At 36.7% G+C, this 25,387-nt stretch overlaps 1 protein-coding gene across 5 annotated transcripts; it reads right to left on the bottom strand.

Annotated features, from left to right (window-relative positions):
• Nucleotides 1–1,092: 1,092 nt before the first annotated feature.
• On the bottom strand, nucleotides 1,093–25,200 carry LOC123515825 (dual specificity protein phosphatase 3-like). Of its 5 annotated transcripts, XM_045274696.1 has the most exons (5): nucleotides 24,638–24,951; nucleotides 23,500–23,571; nucleotides 11,868–12,161; nucleotides 2,567–2,790; nucleotides 1,093–2,020 (listed from the first exon to the last, which is right to left on the bottom strand). In XM_045274696.1, the coding sequence occupies exons 3-5, from the start codon at nucleotides 12,020–12,022 to the stop codon at nucleotides 1,818–1,820; spliced, it is 582 nt and encodes a 193-aa protein (XP_045130631.1). In that variant the 5' UTR covers nucleotides 12,023–12,161; nucleotides 23,500–23,571; nucleotides 24,638–24,951; the 3' UTR covers nucleotides 1,093–1,817. The 5 variants fall into 5 exon arrangements, with proteins under 5 accessions (XP_045130631.1, XP_045130630.1, XP_045130632.1 ...); XM_045274695.1 differs by lacking the exons at nucleotides 23,500–23,571; nucleotides 24,638–24,951 and adding an exon at nucleotides 16,750–17,318; XM_045274697.1 differs by lacking the exons at nucleotides 23,500–23,571; nucleotides 24,638–24,951 and adding an exon at nucleotides 13,603–13,739.
• Nucleotides 25,201–25,387: the final 187 nt, after the last annotated feature.

Below are 25,387 nucleotides of genomic sequence, written 5' to 3'. Positions count from 1 at the left end.
TCTATCATATTATAATACGTATAATAAATCTTCCTGCACTGCTCATTATTTACTAATGATTATAGTACTTTGGTCAATGCAGTAATTTTCCATAGCTCTAAAAAAAAAAAAATAATAATAAATAAAAAAAAAAAAATAAATAAAAAAAAATTGCTTTGCTTTGCTTTGCTTTGCTTTACTTTGCTTTGCTTTGTGTGTGTATTTACCTAGTTGTAGTTTTACAGGGCCTGGGCTTTACGCTCGTGTGGCCCCGTCTCCATATCTACACTTATACAATTTTTCTTTAAAGCTATGCACACTCTTTGCTGACACCACTTCCTCACTCAAACTGTTCCAAGTCTTAACACATCTTTGCAGGAAACTATATTTTTTAACATCTCTCAGACATCTTCCCTTCCTCAGTTTTTTACTATGCGATCTTGTGCTTCTAATGTCATATTCCTCTCTCAGAATCAGTGTGTGTGTGTGTGTGTTTGTGTGTGTGTATTTTATGTTCTTTTATGCAAGAGTTAGGCAGCTGTGAGAGAAAACATGAGTTAATTCATAATTAACTACCCATATTAGTAACACTGGAGATATTGTTAGTTAGAACATTACCATAAAATGAACACAAATTTCATAAATGTAGTCACAAAGCATCACATAACAGTGCAGCTCAGGAAGGTGCTGTCTAATGACTAACGCTGACACCCAAAAGTTTCATTTTTCAGTGTTGTGTCTTCAGTGAAAGGTTGACAGTGTCCTCAGCACTACATTTACTTAAAAACTTGAAGTCTAACATGATACATTCATTATTTGGTTATTTCTCTTTGTAAAAAGTCAGTGGTGGGAATATCCTGAATTCATAGACTTGAAATATAACAATTAACAATTAACTCTATTATAGATTCCTATTAAAAAAATAAATAGACTATATGTGGGGAAGTTATAACATGGAACCCTAGAAAACAGTGTATCAAGTCCTTGTATTGTAATAGAACTGCAATACCGAGTTGTAGTTATGATGCAATGTAGGGCTGCAGTTACATACCCACTACTTTAAAATATGGAAAACAGAAGAACCTGTACTAATTAGGTATATGAAACAATATGAATGAATCACAAAGTATATGGCTCCACAATTATATGAGATACAGTACAATGTGCTAGGACTATTTGTAACACAACAAAATCTTCTGGCTCAAGAGCTGGCATTAAAAATGAGAGTATCCTATCCTGTCAATAATTTCTGTTTATGTAGTCTAAGAGGAGGGCAATGAGGGTAGAAACAATATCATGCAGCAGGGCACACGCTTCAAGGGGTCCAACACACTGGCATTTTTCTGTATTGCAATGGATCACTGGATCAGAAACCTAGATACTGTACATTACACTTAGGTTCAAATTTCTCAGTGGAGAACTAAAAAGTTATGGCTAGCTATAAGTCATCAAAAGCATGCAAAATTAAATGTGTGAGAGAGAGAGAGAGAGAGAGAGAGAGAGAGAGAGAGAGAGAGAGAGAGAGAGAGAGAGAGAGAGAGAGAGAGAGAGAGAGAGAGAGATATGCGATAATAAATAAACTGTAATTTTAATTGATAAGAAAATATACAAGTTCTTTCTCTTTTTCTACTGTGACTGCCTTAAAAATAGTCCTTATCCTCATTGCTCTTGATTCTGCCCAAACACCAGACCTAAAATCTAATTTGACACTCCACAGCAAAGATTACTACACAGAATCAATCCAATATTAATCAATTCCTTTCTTGATCTCTTTCCATAATGCTTGCAACCTTAGTTCTCTGCAGAAGGGACTGTTCTGCTGCCTGCTAATGGGGCTGCTAGAGATGGCTACGTTCCTTCCTCAGTTTGTTGTCCAGGTCAGCCAGCTGCCTGAGGAACCCTTCATTGGGGCATATAGCCCTGTTCCGGCGTAGGGTCTGAATGGCATCTATGGCAGTCATGTTCTTCTTCAGCATGAGATAAGCACATGCTATAGTTGATGAGCGTGAGACACCCATGAAGCAATGCACCAGAATTTTCCCTGTTAATTAAAAATAAAAAAAAAGGCTACCAATTGCATATTTTTCTCAAATGCAGTAGAATTCCATTTCACTGAACAGTAAGGGCAAGAAGCTATTTCCAAGTTGAAAACTATGAAAGCTAAGTTTCACTCTGATCATATTTTCATATATGTTTGATCTTGCTCACAAGAATACTTCAGTGATGCTAGTGTGCGCATGTGGGCACTAACAGCCATACAAGTAGAGGATTAACGGATCTAGCCAGAGGTAACGGTCCCATCTACTACAATGAGAAGAAATTAAAAGTTTGGATTTTGCCAATCATTGGGAATATTGACTATGATCTGAAAAAAATTGTTATTGTATATCTTAGAAAATAAGACTGTTCAATGAAATTCTACTGTAATGAATCTAAACCTGAATTTTGTACAATAACATTTTGTTCTTGTATTGACAAGATTTATATTCATAATAATATGGAATGCATGCATATATAATGTACCAAATTCTCAGCAAATAACACATACTACAGTATCTTAAATCTACAAGTACAGCAAGCCACTCACCTCCTCCACTTAGGGCTTCCTCAATGAAGTCAGCCCCACTCTCAAAATACTGAGCTATGTTGGCTGATGGAAAATCCAACAGTTTCATTCCCATATATTTAATGCCAACATTTTTATAAAATGAAGCATCAGTATCCACAGTTGCAAATTCACTCCCTTGAGCTGTGTTCAGTACATGAGTGACTCCAATTTTTTGCAAATATGTCTTGTTCTTTGCTGCACCCCTAGAAAACAATATAAAATTACCTCAAATAGCATATGCCCACTACTGAAATAATTTACAAACTTGTATATCATATTAAAAAGAATTCATACTTCAGAGATAAAAGTAATATAAAACATAAAAAAACTATCAATGTTCCACCTCCATGTGTACAAAATTAAATACCTAAGCGTAAGGTTGATTCAACCAACAAATTCAAGAGGCTACAATACTTGCAATAAAGTAGGGCACTCTAATTCTGGAGAGGTAAGTTTTTGACAAAGCTGAGATCAAAATTGCACATGAATCTGTGCAAAGCAAATAAATGGTACAAATAGTCTGCTAAAACAACTCTCACAGATTGAATCCTTTATGAATTTCGTTGCCAAAAAATTAATAGCAGACAGTTTAAAATGTACAGTAACTTTTTTTAATCACCATGTACTTTTACTTACTAACACTTCACTACTTCACTGGCAAAGTATGACTTGTACATGCTTCACCTCAGCCATGCTGTCACCACTAGCTATGTATAAAACACACTAAATACTCCAGTAGCCAAAATAACACTATTCCATCTCAAACTCAGATACTAATGCTCCTGGAAACCTTCATGAATAACAAAGGAACAATTATACCACACAAATTGCACTGCATTCATGTGAATCAATGTAATCTAACTGACAACTACAAAAGAATTACTTTAAGAAATGACGACTTTAAGTTTTTTTTCAACAAGTGCATTCTATGTAGCACCACTGCATATAGATCTTTAATATAAAGAAACAACTTTATAGTTACCATTTTTACATTTCTTCTCACATTCCAATAAATATTATAAAATATTCCCAATGAAGACAGTATCAAATTTAATAATAATAAATACAAGTACTTTCCACTTCTCATAAATCACTAGTTCCTTTTACTTTATACACTACTGTTATAGTTTTACATGCAACTGCTCTTAATTCATGCAACTACGGGTACTCTAAAACTTGTGTACCATATTAGTGAGCAGAATCTATTGCTTTCATGCATAACAAATGTCTTGAAAACTGCATAAATAAAATAAAAAAATAAGGATATGCAACACAGAATAAGGTGACAGAGATGGAAGGAAATGGTGTTTCGGTTGTAGTGCATTCAGTAGAAATATGCCAAAATTTTTATATATTTTTCTTACCTGTGTGACAAGGTATAAAATTGGAAAGGTAAGGTTACCATTTTTTTCCATAACATGAGTCTTGAAAACACATCATATCTCGGAACTGATGCATCACTTTTTAATGTCAGCAGAAGCTAGGTATGAGTTTCTGCTTGTTTCATGTTGTCCATCACCTAAGTCACCCACTAAAAGACAATGAACACACAACTGCAGTGAAGATAACCTACAAATACTTTACACTGAACAATGAAATATACTATGTAATTGAATGTAAAGGCTAGTGAAGAAATAAAGTGCACAATGTAGTTACTTATAAGATGTATGCAGCACTAGCCTGAAAACATGTCCTGGCAACAAACCAAAGGCACTGTTTAGTGGTGTTATCTTTGCACTGACAGCAAAGTACCACATGTATTTTACAAATGGATTAAATGACACTGCACTTTATGAACCAATGAAAATTCATAATGTTCACTTCCTAAAAAAACTTTTATAGTACCTAAAGGTCTTGAGATTTGCTATTACCTTCAGTTATATTGGAATCATTAGATAATTTTTTTTTTTAAATATGTTACCTTCCTATTCACAATGTGTGTGTGTGTGTGTGTGTGTGTGTGTGTGTGTGTGTGTGTGTGTGTGTGTGTGTGTGTGTGTGTGTGTGTGTGTAATTTCACTGTTTGATCTGCTGCAGTCTCTGATGAGACAGCCAGACGTTACCCTACGGAACGAGCTCAGAGCTCATTGTTTCTGATCTTTGGATAGGCCGGAGACCAGGCACACACCACACACCGGGACAACAAGGTCACAACTCCTCGATTTACATCCCGTACCTACTCACTGCTAGGTGAACAGGGGCTACACGTGAAAGGAGACACACCCAAATATCTCCATCCGGCCGGGGAATCGAACCCCGGTCATCTAGCTTGTGAAGCCAGCGCTCTAACCACTGAGCTACCGGGCCGTGTGTGTGTGTGTGTATATATATATACAGGCAACCACCGTTTAACGAAGGTTCACACAACGAAATTTCGCTACAACGAAGGTTTCATTTTACTACCATCTGCTCGTTTAACGAACACCAAACTCGCTTTAACGAAATTTTATCCAGGTAATTTTTTTCCAAATTTGAAAGCCCCACCATATCACGCAAGCTGACAGGCTTTTGAATACACCAGGAGCTGCTGGTACTAAGGCCTGCCTCAGGAAAAATCCTGGGACACCTATAGAATAAAGATCAAGATCAAGATCAAGCCTCTCGTGGACAACACACGCAACACACTCCCCAGTCAAAACATAACAGCCTCAGCAGCAGCTTGTCTTCCCTAGCTCAACTTACCACCAAAATGCCCTGCAATTGGCCTAGTGTTTGTAAGAAGACCAGGAAGTCTCTTACTCTCCAAATGAAGCTAGATATTATTCACAGACATGAGAGAGGCCAGAAAACTATAGCAGTGCTGGCCACTATCTTGACTCCATATTATAATGTCTCTATTTTCAAGTCAGCAGACTCTATTAAGGAGGCTGGTGAGACCGTATCTTCCTTGCAAGCTAAAAGAACCACCTGAACTCTTGACTCTACAATGGATAAAATGGAAAGCCTTGTGGAAATGTGGTACATAAGTTTTGTATGCAGTACAATGATGCGCACTTTGTTTACATTCCACAGGTTGCCGGTTAGTGTTTTTCCCGTTTCACTCTTCCTCCCTTCATAAAGTTAAGATCATCAACATTATAAAGTTACATACATACATACATTAGTGTACATTATAATGACTTAAATTAAACTACCTAAATGTTTAACTTCATAATTCTTACTTTCACTCTCGCTTTGCTTACTCTCAGTGGAAGTTCAAATCAGGGGTTAAACTTGTTATAATCGGTTCGCTTAACGAAGTTTCGCTTAACGAAGTGTTTTTTAGGAACGTAACCCCTTCGTTAAAGGGGGTTGCCTGTATATATATATATATATATATATATATATATATATATATATATATATATATATATATATATATATATACTCGTATATACAGTAAGTCCTCCTTATACGGTATTTCATTATCCGGTAAATTCACATTTACGGTGTTTGGTAATTACTACCCTCGATTCTATTTACGGTAAGAAAAATTCAGATACAGTATCCACCTATATTTTGTTTACACCGTACCGTAGTGCCAGCACACCACCACAACAATCAGTCTCTTCCTGCGTTTCCCACTGAACTCAGATGAAATCCTTACGGCGTGTTTTTTGTGGATATTATTATCACGACACACACTAACGCACCCATAATGGCCTGAAAACATTCTGCACACACTGCTGCAGTTGAAAAGGCAAAGCAAAAGAGGAGTAGTCTCACAACGGAGGTAAAATTAGATATTTTAAAGAGGAAAGAGCAGGGAGAAGGTATGTCTCCCATAAGTCGAAACTTGGGCCTAGCCAAGTCGACAGTCTGGACAGTGTTAAAGAATCGTGAGGCTATAAAAAAAAGTTGGGGAGAATGCAAAGGATCTGCAGAGCAGAGCCTCGTCTGCCCACTCAGCGGAAAATGAGTAAGGGCTGAAATCCCTACTGTCCCTTAGCCTCGGGAGGGACATCATCTAATAGAATACGTGGCAAGCGAAAGGTAAATAAAAACATTTTCTGTTTATTTCTTCTGCGCAGTACAGGCAACCCCCGCTTAACGAAGGGGTTACATTCCTAAAAAAAACTTCATTAAGTGAAATTTTGTTAAGCGGACTGATTATAACAAGTTTAACCCGACTTGAACTTCCATTGAGAGTAAATAAAGCGAGAGTGCATCATAGCACAGTGAAAGGTTTAATGAAAGTAAAAATTATGAAATTAAACATTTAGGCAGTTTAATTTAAGTCATTATAATGTACACTAATGTATGTATGTACATAACTTTATAATGTTGATGATCTTAAATTCATGAAGGGAGGGAGAGTGAAACAGGAAAGACACTAACCGGCAACCTGTGGAATGTAAACAAAGGGCACATCATTGTATCACATACAAAACTTATGTATCACATTTCCACAAGGCTTTCCATTTTATCCATTGTAGAGTCACAAATTCAGGTGGTTCTTTTAGCTTGCAAGGAAGATATGGTCTCACCAGCCTTCTTAATAGTCTGCTGACTTGAAAATAGTAGAGACAGTAGATGGAGTCAAGATGGTGGCAAGCAATGCTATTAGTTTTCTCGCCTCTTGTGTCTGTGAATAATATCCAGCTTCACTTCGAGAGTAAGAGACTTCCTGGTCTTCTTAGCAACGCTAGGTGACATTGCAGGGAGTTTTGGTGGCAAGTTGAGCGAGGGAAGACGAGCTGCTGCTGATGCCGTTATTGTTTTGAACAAGGGGAGTGAGTGGTGCACGTGATGTCCATGAGAGGCGCCGGTGTATTCAAAAGCCTGTCGGCTTGTGTGATATAGAGAGGCTTTCAAACTTGGAAAAAATTACCTCGATAAAACTTCGTTAAAGCAAGTTTGGTGTTCGTTAAACGAGCAGATGATAGTACAATGAAACCTTCATTGTAGCGAAATTTCATTGTGTGAACCTTCGTTAAGCGGGGCTTGCCTGTACTTTACATTATTTTATTTGACTATTTTCATGTTATTTTCATTTCTGTAGAGGTGACTTTTGACGTGCTTGAACACATCTCCTATTATTACATGCTATAATGGGTTCAGTACGTATATGGTAATTTCGATTTGCGGTAAGGTTTTCAGGAACGCATATGTACCGTACAATGAGGACTTACTGTATACAGTGGTACTTTGACATACAAATTTAATTCGTTCCGTGATGATCGTTGTATATAAAAAAAAAAATAAATAAAAAAAAAAAAAATCATATATCAAATCAATTTTTCCCATAGAAATTAATGGAAATAGAATTAATTTTGTTCTTGTGATATGAATTTAACCCTGCAAAAAACTCACATGCTTTAAATACCAACCAAATATAGATTTAATATAAGATAAATACAATGTTTATTGTATGCATGATATAGATCAGGGGTATTCAATTAAAAGTCACTGAGGTCCAGTTCTTAAAATTTCCCCCAAGTAAAAGGTCCGAACGGAAGTCCAGCTTGTGTCTTATAGCCGTTCCCTATGTCGACATTTTCATATGGATTCAACAGTATTTATTGTCTATTTTCAATGCAGGAAATGTTTAACAGAGTGCACAGCTAGCTCTTTTGCCCTAAATAAAAGTAGTCCCAGGCAAATAAATTTAAGGCCTTTATTTCAGATTAAAGAAAACAGAAATCTCAGAATAAAATAAATTGCGAGCAGAGCCAAAAAACCCTTTTTTCTCTCAAATTAATGAGGTCCCAGCCTAAAGAATTAAAGGCCTACACTTCAAGTAAAACAGTCAACATCATCATCATCGGCTGCAGATTGGTCACGGGTCCGGACAGAACCATCGCTCAGTCCGGATCCGGACCGGGGTCCGCCATTTGGTGATGCCTGATATAGATGAACTATATTGCCCAAAATAACAACTTAACCCGCAAAACTCGGGACACATCGATAGACGTTTAGGCTTTTTACGGCTATATTTTTTCTGCTTTCTTCCCATTTTCTTTGCTTGTGAGCTGACAATACTCATCAGGAGTATACATATGCTCTATGTCACTGTGTCACCAACGATGGATGGTGGGAGTGACAGTGATTTCACTGTGTCTGATTCTGCCACCTCTTCCGTGCCCCTTACTTCTATACTTCAGGTCTCTCGCCATGTTACGGGGAGACAACTTTTGAATGAGAGTGGTATCAGAGCAGGAGAGAGAGAGAGAGAGAGAGAGAGAGAGAGAGAGAGAGAGAGAGAGAGAGAGAGAGAGAGAGAGAGAGAGAGAGAGAGAGAGAGAGAGAGAGAGAGAGAGAGAGAGAGAGAGGATACAAAGGGCTTGTTTTCTATCGCTCTAGCCAAGGCCACTGAACCCAATCGGACGCAAGGCCACGTAAACCAATGATACTACCTCATTCAACCTGTGATATTTTGGTAACCATGACATCTAGAGACTTCTGGCTTTTTTGCATTGCAAAGAGGAAGAGTTGCTTGTGGGCAAAACACCATTTGTACTCATTCATTTATTGAATTTCTAAGTGTAATCAGTATATGAATACAGGCTATTTTGTGTGTTTCTCACCAAACATTTACTTTTGGGTCTTGAGTTCACAAAACTTAAGAAAAAATACACACTGCTCAGGAGCACAGACACATACATGTACAAAGGATGAACAATGATACACAACATGGGCTGAATGTTCGGGTGGACGCGGGTAGCCGAGCAATTGCTGCGCCGCCTACCTATGGCTATTCATATCTTAAAAATATCTTCGTATCTCAATGCGTAAATTATATGAAATTTTTCATGTATAAAAAAATTGTATGTTGAGGCGATTGTATCTCGAGGTATTACTGTATATATATATATATATATATATATATATATATATATATATATATATATATATATATATATATATATATATATATATACCTGCATGTGTGTGTGTGTGTGTGTGTGTGTGTGTAATTCACTGTTTGATCTGCTGCAGTCTCTGACGAGACAGCCAGACGTTACCCTACGGAACGAGCTCAGAGCTCATTGTTTCCGACCTTCGGATAGGCCTGAGACCAGGCACACACCACACACCGGGACAACAAGGTCACAACTCCTCGATTTACATCCCGTACCTACTCACTGCTAGGTGAACAGGGGCTACACGTAAAAGGAGACACACCCAAATATCTCCACCCGGCCAGGGAATCGAACCCCGGTCATCTGGCTTGTGAAGCCAGCGCTCTAACCACTGAGCTACCGGGCCGTAGTGTGTGTGTATATGTGTGTGTGTATTTGTATTAACTGTCACCTGCTGGACACCCAGCCAACCTTCCCCATTAAGGAGTGAGCTCAGAGCTCATAGACTGATCTTTGGGTAGGACTGAGACCACACTCCACACACTGGGAAAGTGAGGCCACAACCACTCGAATAACATCCTGTACCTACTTGCTACTAGGTAAACAGAGGCTACACATTAAGAGGTTTGCCCATTTGCCTCATTATGCCCAGGACTCGAACCCAGGCCTTCTTGGTTGTGAGCCGATTGTGCTAACCACTACACTACAGTGTGTGCTATGTGTGTGTTCACCATGGTCGCTTGCTTGTCACTTAGCCAGCCTTTCCCCTACGGAAAGAGCTCAGAGCTCATACTGATCGATCTTCGGGTAGGACTGAGATCACATCACACACCACACATACTGGGAAAGTGAGGCCACAACCCCTCGAGTTACATCCCATACCTATTTACTGTTAAGTGAATAGAGGCTACACATCAAGAGGCTCGCCCATTTGCCTTGCTGCTCCCGGAACTCAAGCTCGGGCCCTCTAGGTCGTGAGCCAAGTGTGCTAACCACTACACTACAAGGTGTGTGTGTGTGTGTGTGTGTGTGTGTGTGTGTGTGTGTGTGTGTGTGTGTGTGTGTGTGTGTGTGTGTGTATTTACCTAGTTGTATTTACCTAGTTGTAGTTTTACAGGGCCAGGGCTTTATGCTCGTGTGGCCCCGTGTGTGTGTGTGTGTGTGTGTGTGTGTGTGTGTGTGTGTGTGTGTGTGTGTGTGTGTGTGTGTGTGTGTGTGTGTGTGTGTGTGTGAATTTAAACAGAATTGATACATTAAGTATTCAGTATCTGAATATATTTCTGAAATAATTTCAACATTTACTATTTACATAAATACTTTAAGCTTCCAGATATGTATATCAAATGAATGCAAGTAAAGACAAGCTTTGTTCCTGATTCCCTCTAAGGATGAGTTTGTCAAGTTTTGTGAAACTAGTCTGAAGAATAAAATATGAGGCTTTTCCAAAACAACTGATATCAATGTTTGAAAGGCAAAGAATTTTAAATTTATTTTCAGAAGCCTAAGAAATAATATCTTTCTATAACTGAACTGATCTGGAATGCCTCATATTGTAATTGAACAAGCAAATATTCAAATAAAGTACAAATGAATAAGCAAATGACGAAACATAAATAAGCAAATAAATAAACAATTAAAACTAGAACAGCAAGGTCATAATTGAGCTGGCAAGGCAGCAACATGCATAAAAGTAAGTAGTGTGTAGTTGTGACAGCTGCACTTTAACAGCTCCACCACAGAAATCAAAAGATACAAGCTCTCTTATAAAGTATTCTTCAATGGATGCTTTCAGAATTATACACTTTTGCATTGTTCCAGGCAATCAATTTACAAAAATAACTCAGCTTTACATGCTATCTTGAAATATTTCCCATTAGATGTGTTACACTATCAGAAACAAGTGGAATGAACTTGTACCTAATTAAAAGGGAAACTATATATGTACAGATAATATGCCTTTTAATTTAATAGAGATGGTGTATTCAATGCATTACTCAGGAACTCACTGTATCCTAAAAAAATAGAAAAAAAAATACAGGATCACTTTTGTTTTTCTTACAACCATCTAGGTAAGCATTTTTAAAAGTATTTAATTCAAAATCTGTATTTTGTTGCAACATACTATAAGCTGAGATCTTAAAGTTGGAGAGGGAATACTGCAAATGACTTCATCTCCATGAAGTGCATATTATACAAAGAGATTAGCTAATAGTAGGTACAGCATGATTGTTGTAATTTACAGGTGATCTACTAATCTCAATTATTTTCCCATCTAGATGCACTATGATATAGCCTCTCATATTTGTCAAACGGATCATCAGTCCCACCATAAATATGTCCTCAGCTCAATAAGACAAGCCACTTTTTTTTTTTTATCTATCTGCTTAGTTTTTAACATGCCCTTAATTTTTTCATACTCTGTTTATTCAAACAACTCCCCTCTCCCCCTAAAAAAAGGGTGGCAAAGAAGATCAACAGCACACAAGTAGCATACTCACAGGTCACCAATGTAAAGTCCTGGATAGCATTCATCCATGTCCAGACCATACCCTGCAGCATGGTATTCCTCGTGGCTGGATCTAATCTTCACCTGTGTCTTCTGGATGGTAGTAAGAATGTCTTGGCTAGTTGTCATTGGCTGTGCCTTGGCCATGATTCAGCAGAAATTCTCAATACTATGTACTGAGAATGGATGAGTGAGTCTTGAGAAAGTTCTGTTTCTCAGAGAGCTTACTTTCTTTCAAAAAGGTTCTGTTCGTTTTTATGGATGTTCATGTGTTATTACAAGATTCCTTGTTTAAAGAGAAAAGAAAAATAAATTCAATATTCACATCACAACTTCATTCCTCAAAATGACCAACAAAAACACATTCCTTCACAAGATACATATGTACTTTCTGGATGAATTCATTACACCCCTTTCTAAACACCGTAAATGCAAATTACGTAAATGCCTTCAACTTAATATTTTCACTTAGTTATTGAAATTCTTGCATTATGCTTATTTTCAAAACTCACCATACAGGGTGCTTTTTCCTATGGAAAATAATAGCAAATTACTAAAATCTACAAAACCACAAACAGGAAGAAATCACTTAGCAATGATGAAGTTTATAATGATTCACTGTATAATGTTACACCAGCAGATAACAATATACCAAGTAAAGTTAGCATCAGCTTAGTATATAATGTCTGACAAAACATCAGTACAACTGTGCTATCACTTCACTGCCAATAGTTCCAACACTAATCATTCGGACCTGTGAAGAATGAGATCAACTCTACTGATTCTGTTGTCAATGGTCACAATGGGGTTCCTTAATCTTCAGAACATCATAGATCATGATCACCCCCCAAAAAATGCATGTGGAAGACAGACATCCCATATAGCTTAAAAAAAAATCATTCATTAATAATACAACAGAAAAAAATAATGGCAATCTGGAAGTTCTACATATGTAAATTCAGGCAAGTTGACTCACCAGTGTGAATAACAGCAAACAATCAACAAGGAGTGTTGTTTGACAAAAGGTGCTTATATAAAAATGACCAGAAATCCTTGTGTACTTTACAGATAGCTACGAGACATTTCAACAACGAGTCTACCCTCACGAGAGATCCTACGTCTTTCTTTCCAACTCCATCTTGCCTCCTCTTTAAAAAATTCTTCTTTGTATTAAATTCTACTCTCATTACCACAGTTTAAACCTGCTCATGAAAATACAAAAAAAAAAAAAAAAGCTGATAAGAAAAGGCTGATAATCCACAAGAGATTCAATAACTAACTAATAGATAAAAAAAAGTGTAAGTTGTAGAATGCTTAAAGGTCTTAAAAAATTATGTGGGTGACTCACAGCAAATGTTAAATAGGACTGCAACAGGAATAATATATACATGTAGTATAGATACAATATATATTTCTGATCCATCTTTCACAATTCCCCTTTTGGTAAGGAGGATGGCTTGGCTATACATTCTGCAGCTGGGTTAGAAAACAATTACTATAAAATTCCCTTCCTGTAAGAGGCAACAAAAAGGAGTGGAGAACAGGAACAATGAACTCCCTCCTCTATACCTTTATTCCAGCATCAAGACAATACATGATGTCTTATGTGGAGTACCTAAAAGGATTCTATCTACTATAATAGATCAATAAACATCAGGTATTAGTTAATCTATTAAAAGTCATAAAAATTAATTGTTAAGTCATTAAAAATTACTTATCTTCTTTACCTTAAATTGATCACCATCATGCAGGCTAGACTGTGCTTGAATTAGATTGATGACCAAACAACTGAAAGGGATGGACTTCTTTCTTAGGAAGGCTAGATTGTGTTTTGGTAAATTCATAACACAGGGCTGAAGAATCCCTGTCAGAGGGAAGGGGACAGGAATGAGGGTTGACATAAAGAGTACTAAAGACACAGAGTGAAGGTAAATGATTATCCAATCTTCACTTTCATACTTCGTGCATCACATAACTGTTTTTGCTTCTGTTACCCATCAGCCATACCTCTTACCAAGTCTTTGGGATTGCAGCAGAAGAAAACACAAATGCAGATTGCAAACGAGATCTTTCCAATAGAAGAAAAAAAAAAAAAAATAATAATAATAATAATAAATAAAATAAATAAAATAAATAAATAAAATTAAAAAAATAAAAATAAAATTTTCACATAGTTGCCAGAAAATATGAAGAAGCAGAAATACATGGATTGGATGCAACTACAAATTAGTAATACAAGCAAATTCTGCATAAACATACTACACAAGGAAATAGTAACTTTCATATATATTATATACATCCACAAAATAAGAAATATTCACATTTTTATTACTGGTGCTCTTTTCCAGATCTATTTTTTATTCTCATATCCTTCTGACTTCCACGGAAATCTTAAAATTAACATGTATAAAATTTTCATTCAGAATGTGGTGAGAAAAATTGGCAGACACAATGCTTAACTTATAGAGATTCTTTTAGATAGAGGAAAGATGCGAAGTTTCCAGTTTAGATTATAAGTAAAGGACAGACTGAATATTTTCAATGTAGAAGGGGAGATTTAAGTATGACTGAATATTTTCATTGTAGAAGGGGAGATTTAAGTATCACTGAAGAAGAGAAAAGAGACAAAAGCTAAAGTTTCACCAAAATCCCTTAAAAAAAAAAAGGATGACTGAGACTCAGTAAGGAAAGCTAGCAAAAGACCACCAATAGAGCAGCCAAAACAGAGCCAATACTATCAGTTTGATATAAAACTGTAAAGTAATACATCTTTAATTTTTCTGTTGAGGATAGATGAAAAAAATTTAAGCAGGCTGAATGTAAGCAAACTTCCAGCAGGAATGATATGTAAAAGTTGGCTGGGTCTTCTGCACCTTCAAATTAATGGAAAAGGATGTCATGCTGGCATTGTGGAATTGTGGAAGGCTCTTATCCAACCAATACAGGACTACTGCAGCCAGCTCTGGTCACCCCACAGAAAAGGTGACATACAAGAGCTAGTCAATACAAAGAGCCTATACCCGGAAAATAAGAGGCATGAATGAATTAAACTACTGGCAGAGATTGCAGCGACTGGGACTATATTCCCAAGAGAGGAGAAAAGAGCGGTACTGGGCCATCCATATATGTTTGGAAGATACTGGATACTGGAGGAGCAAGTGTCTGACCCTACCACCATGCTATTGAAATCCAAGAATAGCGAGCGTTCAGGCCGCTCATGTGAGAGATGGGCTCTCCCCTCCTTTACCACAGGGAGACTCAAGACCCTCCTCACCTCCAGTCTTTCACACAGTGGCCCAGACTCTTCAATGCCCTGCCAAAAAATGTCAGAGACAACAGGCTGCCCAGTGTCCAGATTCAAGAAGGCATTGGACCACTTTGAGTCTATGGAAAACATCACTGTAAAGATCCTGGAGTAGAATGAAGCAATCAAAGGACATAGGAGAGGGAGGAACAAGCCAAGAATCATCCAAGGTAGAGTAGCAGAGATTTTAATTAATTTCAAGTTTAGATATATGATGGCAGTGGTGCCAATAAGTTGAAATAAAGGAAGAAAAGATGAAGAAATAAAAATACTGTATTGGAGATATTTTTGGGGGCTAAGTGCCATAAGTCAAGAGGAGAGTTACAGCTTGAAAGACTTTGACATTTTCTACTGATGGGGTTTTGGCTACTTAGAGAAAAGACTTGGCATGACTCCAGGTATAAATATAGTGTATGAGTTTGAGGTGATGGAAGGTTCAAGCACATTTTGTGGGCTATCTCTCTATCATGTACAACATGAGAACAGGCTGGGTTAAACCAAGGATTGGAAAGTTTAGGCCAAGCAAGAGAAGAAAAAATATGTAATGGAAGAATACCAGAGGCATCTTTCCCTTTGGAGAATTTTATGGAAGGATTAGAGTGATAGACTGTGCTTAGTGGAATCTAACAGAGAAGACAGGATTTGGGGTTAGGAAAAAAATTATCAAGAATGTTGGACATACCTCATAGACATATGCCTATGAGTTTATAACAATCTCATGTAATAATTTCCTAGATCAGAGAGGATAGGGTAAAAACAAGATACCTTCAGCAGATTTAAAATTTTAATGTCACTTTCAATCTTAACACAGCAAAACACACACACACACACACACACACACAATATTTTTTACCACAAGCCATATTTTTGGTTGAAAGTACCAAAACACCATGTTTCATTAGTTATTTGTTATAACAATTTGCCAACCAAATTATAGTGAACATTTTCAATTACCTCTCAAAATACAGCATGGATGGTCCACCTCAACCTCCTCCTCATCAGTTCATCCCAATGATAATAAATTCTCACCAGTTTATCATTTATGATGACAACACAGTATAGTATACATGTTCTGATAAACTTACAAACAATACAATAGCATCTGTGGATGTCTGAGTGACTAGGGATGAAAAGATTGATAAGGAAAAATCACATTATCTGACTACATTACTGAAACACCTAACGCAGAGCTAAATAAAAATCTAAACATGGATGTGAGTGTCAGTTGATCCAGGACACAAGACAAAGCTAATGGATGGGCCAGCGCCTCAACCCTCGCTCCCCTCACTGCCTCGACATGTCAAGGGATGCCTTTATCTGCCAGGGTTACTTCACATGTTACCTACTTAGAAATACCATTATGTCTATATTTAGCGTCCAGTGTTCCGCTGTGGGGCAGTTAGGTAGCATGACAAGGCTGTGCTATGTTTGGGCACGGCCTGATGAAGGTAGTGGAGCGAGGAGCGGCCGCCGCCTCCACCACTATCACCACCTCGCGCCGCCACCATGCACGGCGGCGCGCTCTCAGGGGCACACACTGCACGCAAACAGGAACAATTCAATGACTTACGGAGCCTCAATGTCGAGACACTAATAATTATAACGCGGAACTCAGCAAGGCGACGTCAACACTAATTATAAACTCGTCCACCCAAAGGGTATACCGCGCCTGCGCTTCCCCTCACTGCCACTCGAGATACGAGCCTATGTTTATTTTTATTTGTATGTTGTCACAAGGGAGGTGCACCCCACAAAAAAAGTGCGTGTAGCTGAAATGAAATGCTGAATGAAAACAGACATCATATAATCTCTTTCTATTATCTATAATTGATCCCAGCCAAAGGTCTTTTGTGGAGTAACCGACTACCTACTACATGCATTTTCGTCATTATTGTCACGCGTCCAACTCGACAGAAGATAAAACACATGCCAAAAGTTTCAAAGCACTTAACATTTTTTTTTTCATAGGTAGTTTCCGAATGAGGCATGGTTATTATTATTATTTTCTTTTTTCATTCCTTAAGTTCATTTTCTTCATCGATCAACTCGACATACCCTACTATCTTTATGTATGCTCTCTCTCTCTCTCTCTCTCTCTTGGATTGTACTGTGCCATCTATCGTTGAGCCGCAGCGAATTCTGTATAGTTGTATGAAAAAAAAAATGGTCATAACATAACATAACATAAATAATAGGATAACAAAGGGCCACCAGGGCCCATCTAGGTTATCCTGTATCAGTCGCACAGCGACCTCGTCATCAGTACTTAAAGATACACTTACAAGTACACAATACATTATATACTAATTCTAAATATTTGCCCCATTAACAGGGCTAAGTCCTGCAGCAAATTCCTCTACAATCTGTGATCCCCATACATGGGGATCATGTCTTGTTTAACTATAGTAAATTTCTTATAAAAAATATCATGCAGCGCTATACATAATTATAAATCTAATAAATTTAACTGCTTATCTAATCTGTTTTTAAACATTGTCAAACTAGTGCTATTTACAACCCTCTCTGGCAATGCATTCCAGAAGTCTACCACCCTATGACTAAAGAAATATTTTCTTATATCTAACCTGCAGCCTTGCTTTCTAATCTTCCTGCCATGATTTCTAGTCCTACTTCCTCCTCTAAGGTAAAGAAAGATCTCACATCTATGTAGTTTGTATCTGAGAACATTTTAAATAACTCTATCATATCCCTCTTATACATCTCCTCTCAAATGAAAACATGTTTAATTCCTTTAATCTATCTCTATACTCCAGGCGCTTTAATGCTGGTATCATCCTAGTTGCTCTTCTCTGAACTGCTTCTAACATGTTGATATCCTGCCTATAATGGGGTGACCAGGCCTGTATGCAATACTCTAAATGGGGCCTAACATAGGAATTATATAAGCTACGCACCACTTCCTTACTTTTATAACTAACATTTCTATTTATAAAACCCAGGATCCTATTTGCCCTATTTCTTGCTTCTAAACATTGCTTTGAAAATTTCATAGTCCTGTCTATCACTACTCCTAAATCCTTTCCTCCTCTACTGCCTCTAGCCAACATCCCTCCATCTCATAGTTAAAGTTTGTGTTGTCTTTACCTAAATGCATAACCTGACACTTTTAGAATTAAACTCCATCTGCCACCTGTCTGCCCATGCTATCAGCCTGTCCAGGTCTCGTTGTATTCTGTAATTGTCCTTTTCACCCTGTACTGCACATGCTATCTTAGTATCATCTGCAAACTTTGATACTTTGCTACTAATTCCTATATCTAAATCGTTAATGTACACCAAGAAAAGAAGAGGTCCTAGCACTGATCCTTGGGGTACCCCACTAACCACTTCCTTCCACTCAGACATTGCCCCATTTAATACTACTCTCTGTTTCCTATCAGAAAGCCATTCACTAATCCAATCAACTAACCTACCCCCTATCCCATGTAGTCTCAATTTGTACACTAGCCTCCTATGCGGTACCTTATCAAACGCCTTGCTAAAATCTAGATATATAACATCTATGCTATTTCCATCATCTAACTCCTTGGTAATATATTCTAAAATATCAAGTTAATTTGTAAGACAGGACCTCCCTGATCTAAAGCCATGTTGGGTATCTCTAATTAATCTATTCTCATTTAAATGCTCCCAAATACTACCCTTAATGATTTTCTCTAGTATCTTACATACTATACTAGTTAAACTGATCGGTCTATAATTATTTGCATCATCCTTCCTACCTTTTTTAAATATTGGAGTAACATTAGCTAACTTCCAGTCCTGAGGTATCTCAGCAAACCAAAGTTATCTTTCAAAGATTAACTAAGTGCTTCAGAAATACTGTCTACACCCTCCCAAAGTACTCTGGCATGTAGCTCATCAGGACCACTAGCTTTCCTATCGTCTAGTTCAAGAATAAATTTCCTAATAATTCCCACAATTCACAATGGTACGACTGAGACTGGAATATGCTAAGTATTTTTATTTACTTATTTAATTTATGTACGTACTTTATTTATTTATTCATTTATTTATTTTATCTGGCCTTTAGCGACTGTAGGTAACTTCGAGGATTCCATCTTGTATATTCCTCGGATAACTTGAAGAGTAATGGAAACGCTGTTAAGCTTTCAGCCATTACTGGCGCAGGCAATTTTATTTATAGTAGTACCCATATCACCGCCCAAGCGCATCTTTGGTGTAACTACCTAGAACCTACTGATCAAGACATGAGAAGAAACTGTAAAAGAGCGTTCATAGTAATTCACCTAATTCACCTCGGTCGTCTGCTGGTCACCCAGCCAGTCTTTCCCATTACGGATAGTGTAGCAATGTAAAGTTGTGTGACATGAGGAAAGACTCAACAGTAATAATGATAATGATAATGACAATAATAATGATAATAATAATAATAATAATAATAATAATAATGATACTACTACTACTACTACTACTACTACTAATAATAATAATAATAATAATAATAATAATAATAATAGCAAAAATAATAATGATAATAATAATAATAATAATAATAATAATAATAATAATAATAATAATAATAATAATAACAACAATAGTAATATCAATTTAATGCCATCTATAGGACTGCCTATTATTAGTTATCATTATATTTTGTTATTTCTTACTTATTAATTCTTATTCCATGTTACAAAGTCAGATTTCTTAGATTATCATGAGGAAAATTAAGTGGGAGGGTGGGGGGAAAGCTATCTACAGAACTTATTGCCTAACTCTAGCCAGACTGATTCATCATGTAGTCTAGTGAAAATCAAACTATTGTCAGTGATCACAGTCCTTACATATTAATACAATGAGAAATAACAAACACCTGTGAATTCTCACTGAACTATCCCTTATTCTGTTGAGGTCTTAATGCCACCATCTCCCCTGTCCATTCTTGGATTTCCGTACGAGACTTTTCTCATTTTATTCACTTCACTAAAGCAAGAGTTAATTATACTATCTTCACACTTTCTTTCCTTATATTGTCACACACACACACACACATACACACACACACACACACACACACACACATTATAGGTCTTCTTATCTTAAATGCTTTCATCTTGAAGGAAATACAGCGAAATAAAAATTTTGATAATTTTAATTGACTCTAGAAATTCTCATATGGTTAACAGACTTTAGACAACTGTCAGGGTAGACTGGACGGTCACTTTCAAGTAAAGTACGTATTGTCATTGTAAAATATGTTATTCAGTTTCCCACCACCTGTTTTTTGTTCACTGGGTAAAGGCCATCAATGTGATGCTATAAAAAATTTTTAAATTATCAGTGAAACCATATTAGTTTAGATGGTCTCTTGCAATAAAGATGTCTCTGTCCTTTTAATATTATACTCTTGGTAGCAGAATGGACACATTCTGTGCTCTCCTCTATTCCAAAAACACACATGCTGATGTGTATGTATATATGGGACTTATGCAGGAAAAGATGCTCTTTACTGGAAGCCTTCACAAATGGAACATGGATCCACACAGCATTATTTTCCTTACAGAGAATCCCTGGGACATTAAAAGCAAGAGAATTTATTCACATTCTTTGATACCAATCTAGAGCTGATATTTGCTAAATAAAGGTAATATAGGAGTAACAGCAGTGTTTTGTTTTATTGTATTAAGAATATCCTGGCAGGAAAGTTGCAAAATCATAATTTGTTAAAAATCTGTCTGTTTATAAATGGCCAGAAGGCAGATGTCTTTAGAAGATTCAGGAACATGCTCAAATACTTTTCATGATTACATCAGTGAAAACAAAATTGACTTTTTGGTTTTGAGTCGAGAGTTATGACAGCACTCAATATATGTACTTCAATTATTAACAAAATAAAGCTTTCTTATTGTGCTAAATAATAATAAATCACAGTCAAAATAATTATAACCGGTCTGAATGCTGATAAAATTTGCAAACATGTAACAATAAAGTTCAAGTACACAACTCATTAAATATGAATACTTTGGTTGCAGATCTGGTGATTATTGATTTACATAAATAAAACAAAAAATGACAACACAATTCAGATTTTAGCAAAACAACACAATTTACTTTAGTAAAAGGTAAATTATATGTTTACATACATTCATATATGATTTGCATACATATACTACTCTTTAACTTCATAGTAAAATGCTACTATATAGTATTTCCATTCACACAAGCTCACAAAGAAAAATTAATTGCGGTTACAGTTGTATTCCAGTGCGTAGTCTCTGTTTTGAGGACTTAAAATATAACCTATTAGGCTACTGTCCTACAATGGTTAATGATTACATGTTAAAACTCAAGAAAACTATACATAATGTTAGCTGTGGTTGAACTGGGTAAGCAGGACCAGATCAATTTCTCCTCAGGTACAGTCATCCATTTTCAGCTGTTGGATACCTCTTGAGACAGTCTCCAATTCCTTTGGCTTGTAAGTCAAGACAAGGCCATCACCCATAGAAGCAGACAAATTCTCCATGCTTCTGGACCTAACCAAAACAGGCTTTGTACTATTACTACAATTACTATTACCACTATTATTACTACTACAACTATTTCCAGAGACAGCAGTATTGATATAACTGCCGCTAGTTTTCTTTTTACTAGTCCCACTACTTAAACTGGTGGTTCTCAGTCTGTATGACCCACTGGAGTATGAAGAGGTGTCACTAGTGCTGGCAGTGACTGAGCTATTATCATACGGATGCGTCCGGAGGCGTCTCCTCCTGGCATAGCCGCATTTGATGACACGATTTGTGAAGCGTTCTCTGAGCCCATGGCAGGGCAGCTCATAGCCAGCAGTAAAGCTAGTGATGAAGGTGGAGTTCATCTTCAGTATCTGGAAGCCCCCAATGTTGGTATTCTCTTTCTCAATGGAACTAGGGGAGCCTGAACTCTTCTGGGCATCCCATCGTGATGTTGAGGGTCCTGGCTGGTCCACATTGAGCTTCTCCATACTGGCCCTTAGACACTCATGCAAGTACTCTTTCCGACTGGCTGTGGTAGTACTTAACATTCCTGAAAGGTCAATAAGTCTGTTGATAAACCTCCTGTCTTCCTTCTTTTCTTGCAACATTCTGAGAACCACCACTTGTTGACACAGATGTACTTCAACTCATTGTTGATTACACTTAGCACACAAGAAAAGATCAAAACACCACACTAAGAACATTTATATACATTTGCGTTGAAGTAGCAGAATACTCTGATGTGTGTATCATGAGAAACATTCTCTCTCTCTCTCTCTCTCAAAGCAAATAAACAAACAGGGTTTTGGTTACGTTGTGTTTCTGATAATACAGAGTTTATAATAGTATGATATTATTGCCAGTATTGCAGTCACAATAGTAGTGTTATTATTACTATCATCATCATCATCATCATCATGATTATGATTATTATTATTATTATTATTATTATTATTATTATTATTATTATTATTATTATTATTAGTAGTAGTAGTAGTAGTAGTAGTAGTAGTAGTAGTAGTAGTAGTAGTAGTAGTATTATTATTATTATTAGTAGTAGTTGTTGTTGTTGTTATTATTGTAGAAGAAGAAGAAGAAGAAGAAGAAGAAGAAGAAGAAGAAGAAGAAGAAGAAGAAGAGGAGGAGGAAGTAGAAGTAGAAGTAGTAGAAGTCGTCGTCGTCGTCGTCATAGCAGCAGCAGCAGCAGCAGCAGCAGCAGCAGCAGCAGAAGAAGAAGAAGAAGAAGAAGAAGAAGAAGAAGAAGAAGAAGAAGAAGAAGAAGAAGAAGAAGAAGTAGTAGTAGTAGTAGTAGTAGTAGTAGTAGTAGTAGTAGTAGTAGTAGTAGTAGTAGTAGTAGTAGTAGTAGTAGTAGTAGTAGTAGTAGTATATATATATGGATCTCACTAGTGAGAGGTAATACTATCCAAAGTAGTAATAGTAGTAAGTGTAGTAGTAGTAGTAGTAGTAGTAGAATGGATGGATTTGGATTTCTCTAGTGAGAGGTAATACTTTTCACAGCTGCCACACATTTTTCTAGGTTCTTTACATTATGGAGAAAATACTACTTGACACTGTATGTTAAGATAATTTTCAGATTATTATTGGCTTTAAGCACTTATTAAATAAAAAAAATCCCAACTACAAAAGCACTGTGAACCAAGTATCATAAATTGTAAGCATATGGCTGCTGCCTTTCTGAATGAACATCTAACAATATGAATTTGCTCAAAAGCATAATTGAAATAACTGCTAAAATAATGAACTTCTGGACACAGAAACTTATCGTGTCACATGAATAATGAAAACTTAAATTTACTACTTACCCAAATCATCGAGTGCTTTGTTTATTGATGTTATGTCATAAGTTTCCCCAACACCAGTGTCCATGGCGTACTCTGTGATATCAAAAAAGTTTTAGTCTTCATTAAAATACCACAAGTTGAATTTAATATGATTCACTGATCCTATGTGTACTTACCTAATGATATGGTTGCAGCTCTACAAGCAAAGTCATTTGAGTATAAACAGATTTCAGATGTGGCTTATGAGGGATTACTTGTGATCATAGTTACTTCATCCTTTGATGTATAAAATATGTAAGAATATCCTATCCTTAATCTGATTCAGATTCACTGGATCCCCTTATGTACTTCTTAGATGCTTCCCTCCATACAGCCACCACAGCCCTTTACCTCTTATTGTGGAGCTGGTGACATACTGACAGACCTCAACAATCTAACAGTCATCCTAAGATGTGACAGCATACTTCCCTGTCAATTAAAACTCACTTAAAGGTAGCCAGGAGTGTGAAGTTCAACTATTAAAATGTGTGCAACTGAACATGGAGTAAGCTTTCAAGTATTAGCTGAAGCAGTTTATATAGATGAAAATCTTTTATACATTGTTTCAATTGGATACATCAATATAAATAATAAAACTAACCCAATGATAGCTTGGTATTCTCTGAATACCCCAATGAGGGCAATCAACCCAAGAGTCAGACTGTACAAAGATATCACAAATGCAAGCATCTTGTCCTTGAATAAAAAAAATTAAAAAAATGAAAGAAAACTTAAATATTTAGACAAGATAATTAACTATCTTGTCAATGTGGTCTCTCAAGATAAGATATTACATGATAAAATTGCAATACCAATGAAGAAAAAATTCATGTCCTTACCATGACCTACTATGAATGAATGTAGAGGGGAAGGAAATAGAACATAGATGTGATATTCAATACTAAAACAGGGGTATAGTTTAGCACTCCTCATGTAGCTTCTGTTTGCAAACATACGACACTCACTGAACTATAAATCACGTGTAAGGGTCATGGGAAGAGAAAGGCGGGGCTGAGGGCGGTGAGAAGACACTCTTCACACAGATGACAGCCTGGCAAGCCCATCAAAATGACGCCTCGCCAACCCTCTATTCAACACTTGCTACTTAATTTCACATCACCTCATTCCATTTACGTCCGTGAGGAGGTGCTGGGAAAGACTGCAGAGCGGCAACAGGTGGAGGGCGTCCCCGGTCACCAAGGGCAGCGTCAGCAGGGTGTAGGGTGACGCCTTGAGGCCATGTCCATCAGCTGAGCGCGTAAACAAGACGGCGGGGATGGAGGGCCGCTGGCAGGGGGCGCCGCTCACCCGCCACTCAGCCAGGCTTGAGTTGACTACCCCTCAGGGGGAACAAGGCCATGGAAATAGAAAAAAAATGCATAGAAACTAAGAATAATGTTAGTAAAGAAAGGAGGTGTAAGGTCATATTAGGGCGCTGCTCATCATTCATCCCGCAGGGCACTGCTGCTGAAGAGAGTGAAGGCATGAAAGTATTGGAGCGTTGGAGAATATATACATACGGTATTAAAAAAAAAAAAAAAAAAAAGCAATGCGATATCAAAAGCAATGAATAATTTTCATGAACACTACCTACCTACACAAAAAGTAGACGTAGATTAAAAACAATAACATGGTGCATACGAATACAGAGTAGATACTTAAATAGATAAATATAAAATAAATAAATAAATAAATAAATATATATATATATATATATATATATATATATATATATATATATATATATATATATATATATATATATATATATATATATATATATATATATATATATATATATATATATATATATATATATATATATATATATATATATATATATATATGTCTCCTGTGGTGACGATGACGA

The sequence above is a fragment of the Portunus trituberculatus genome, chromosome 40 (assembly GCF_017591435.1).
Source record: "Portunus trituberculatus isolate SZX2019 chromosome 40, ASM1759143v1, whole genome shotgun sequence".
NCBI classification, from domain to species: Eukaryota; Metazoa; Arthropoda; class Malacostraca; order Decapoda; family Portunidae; genus Portunus; species Portunus trituberculatus.
This window is presented reverse-complemented; position numbering and strand designations above follow the sequence as displayed.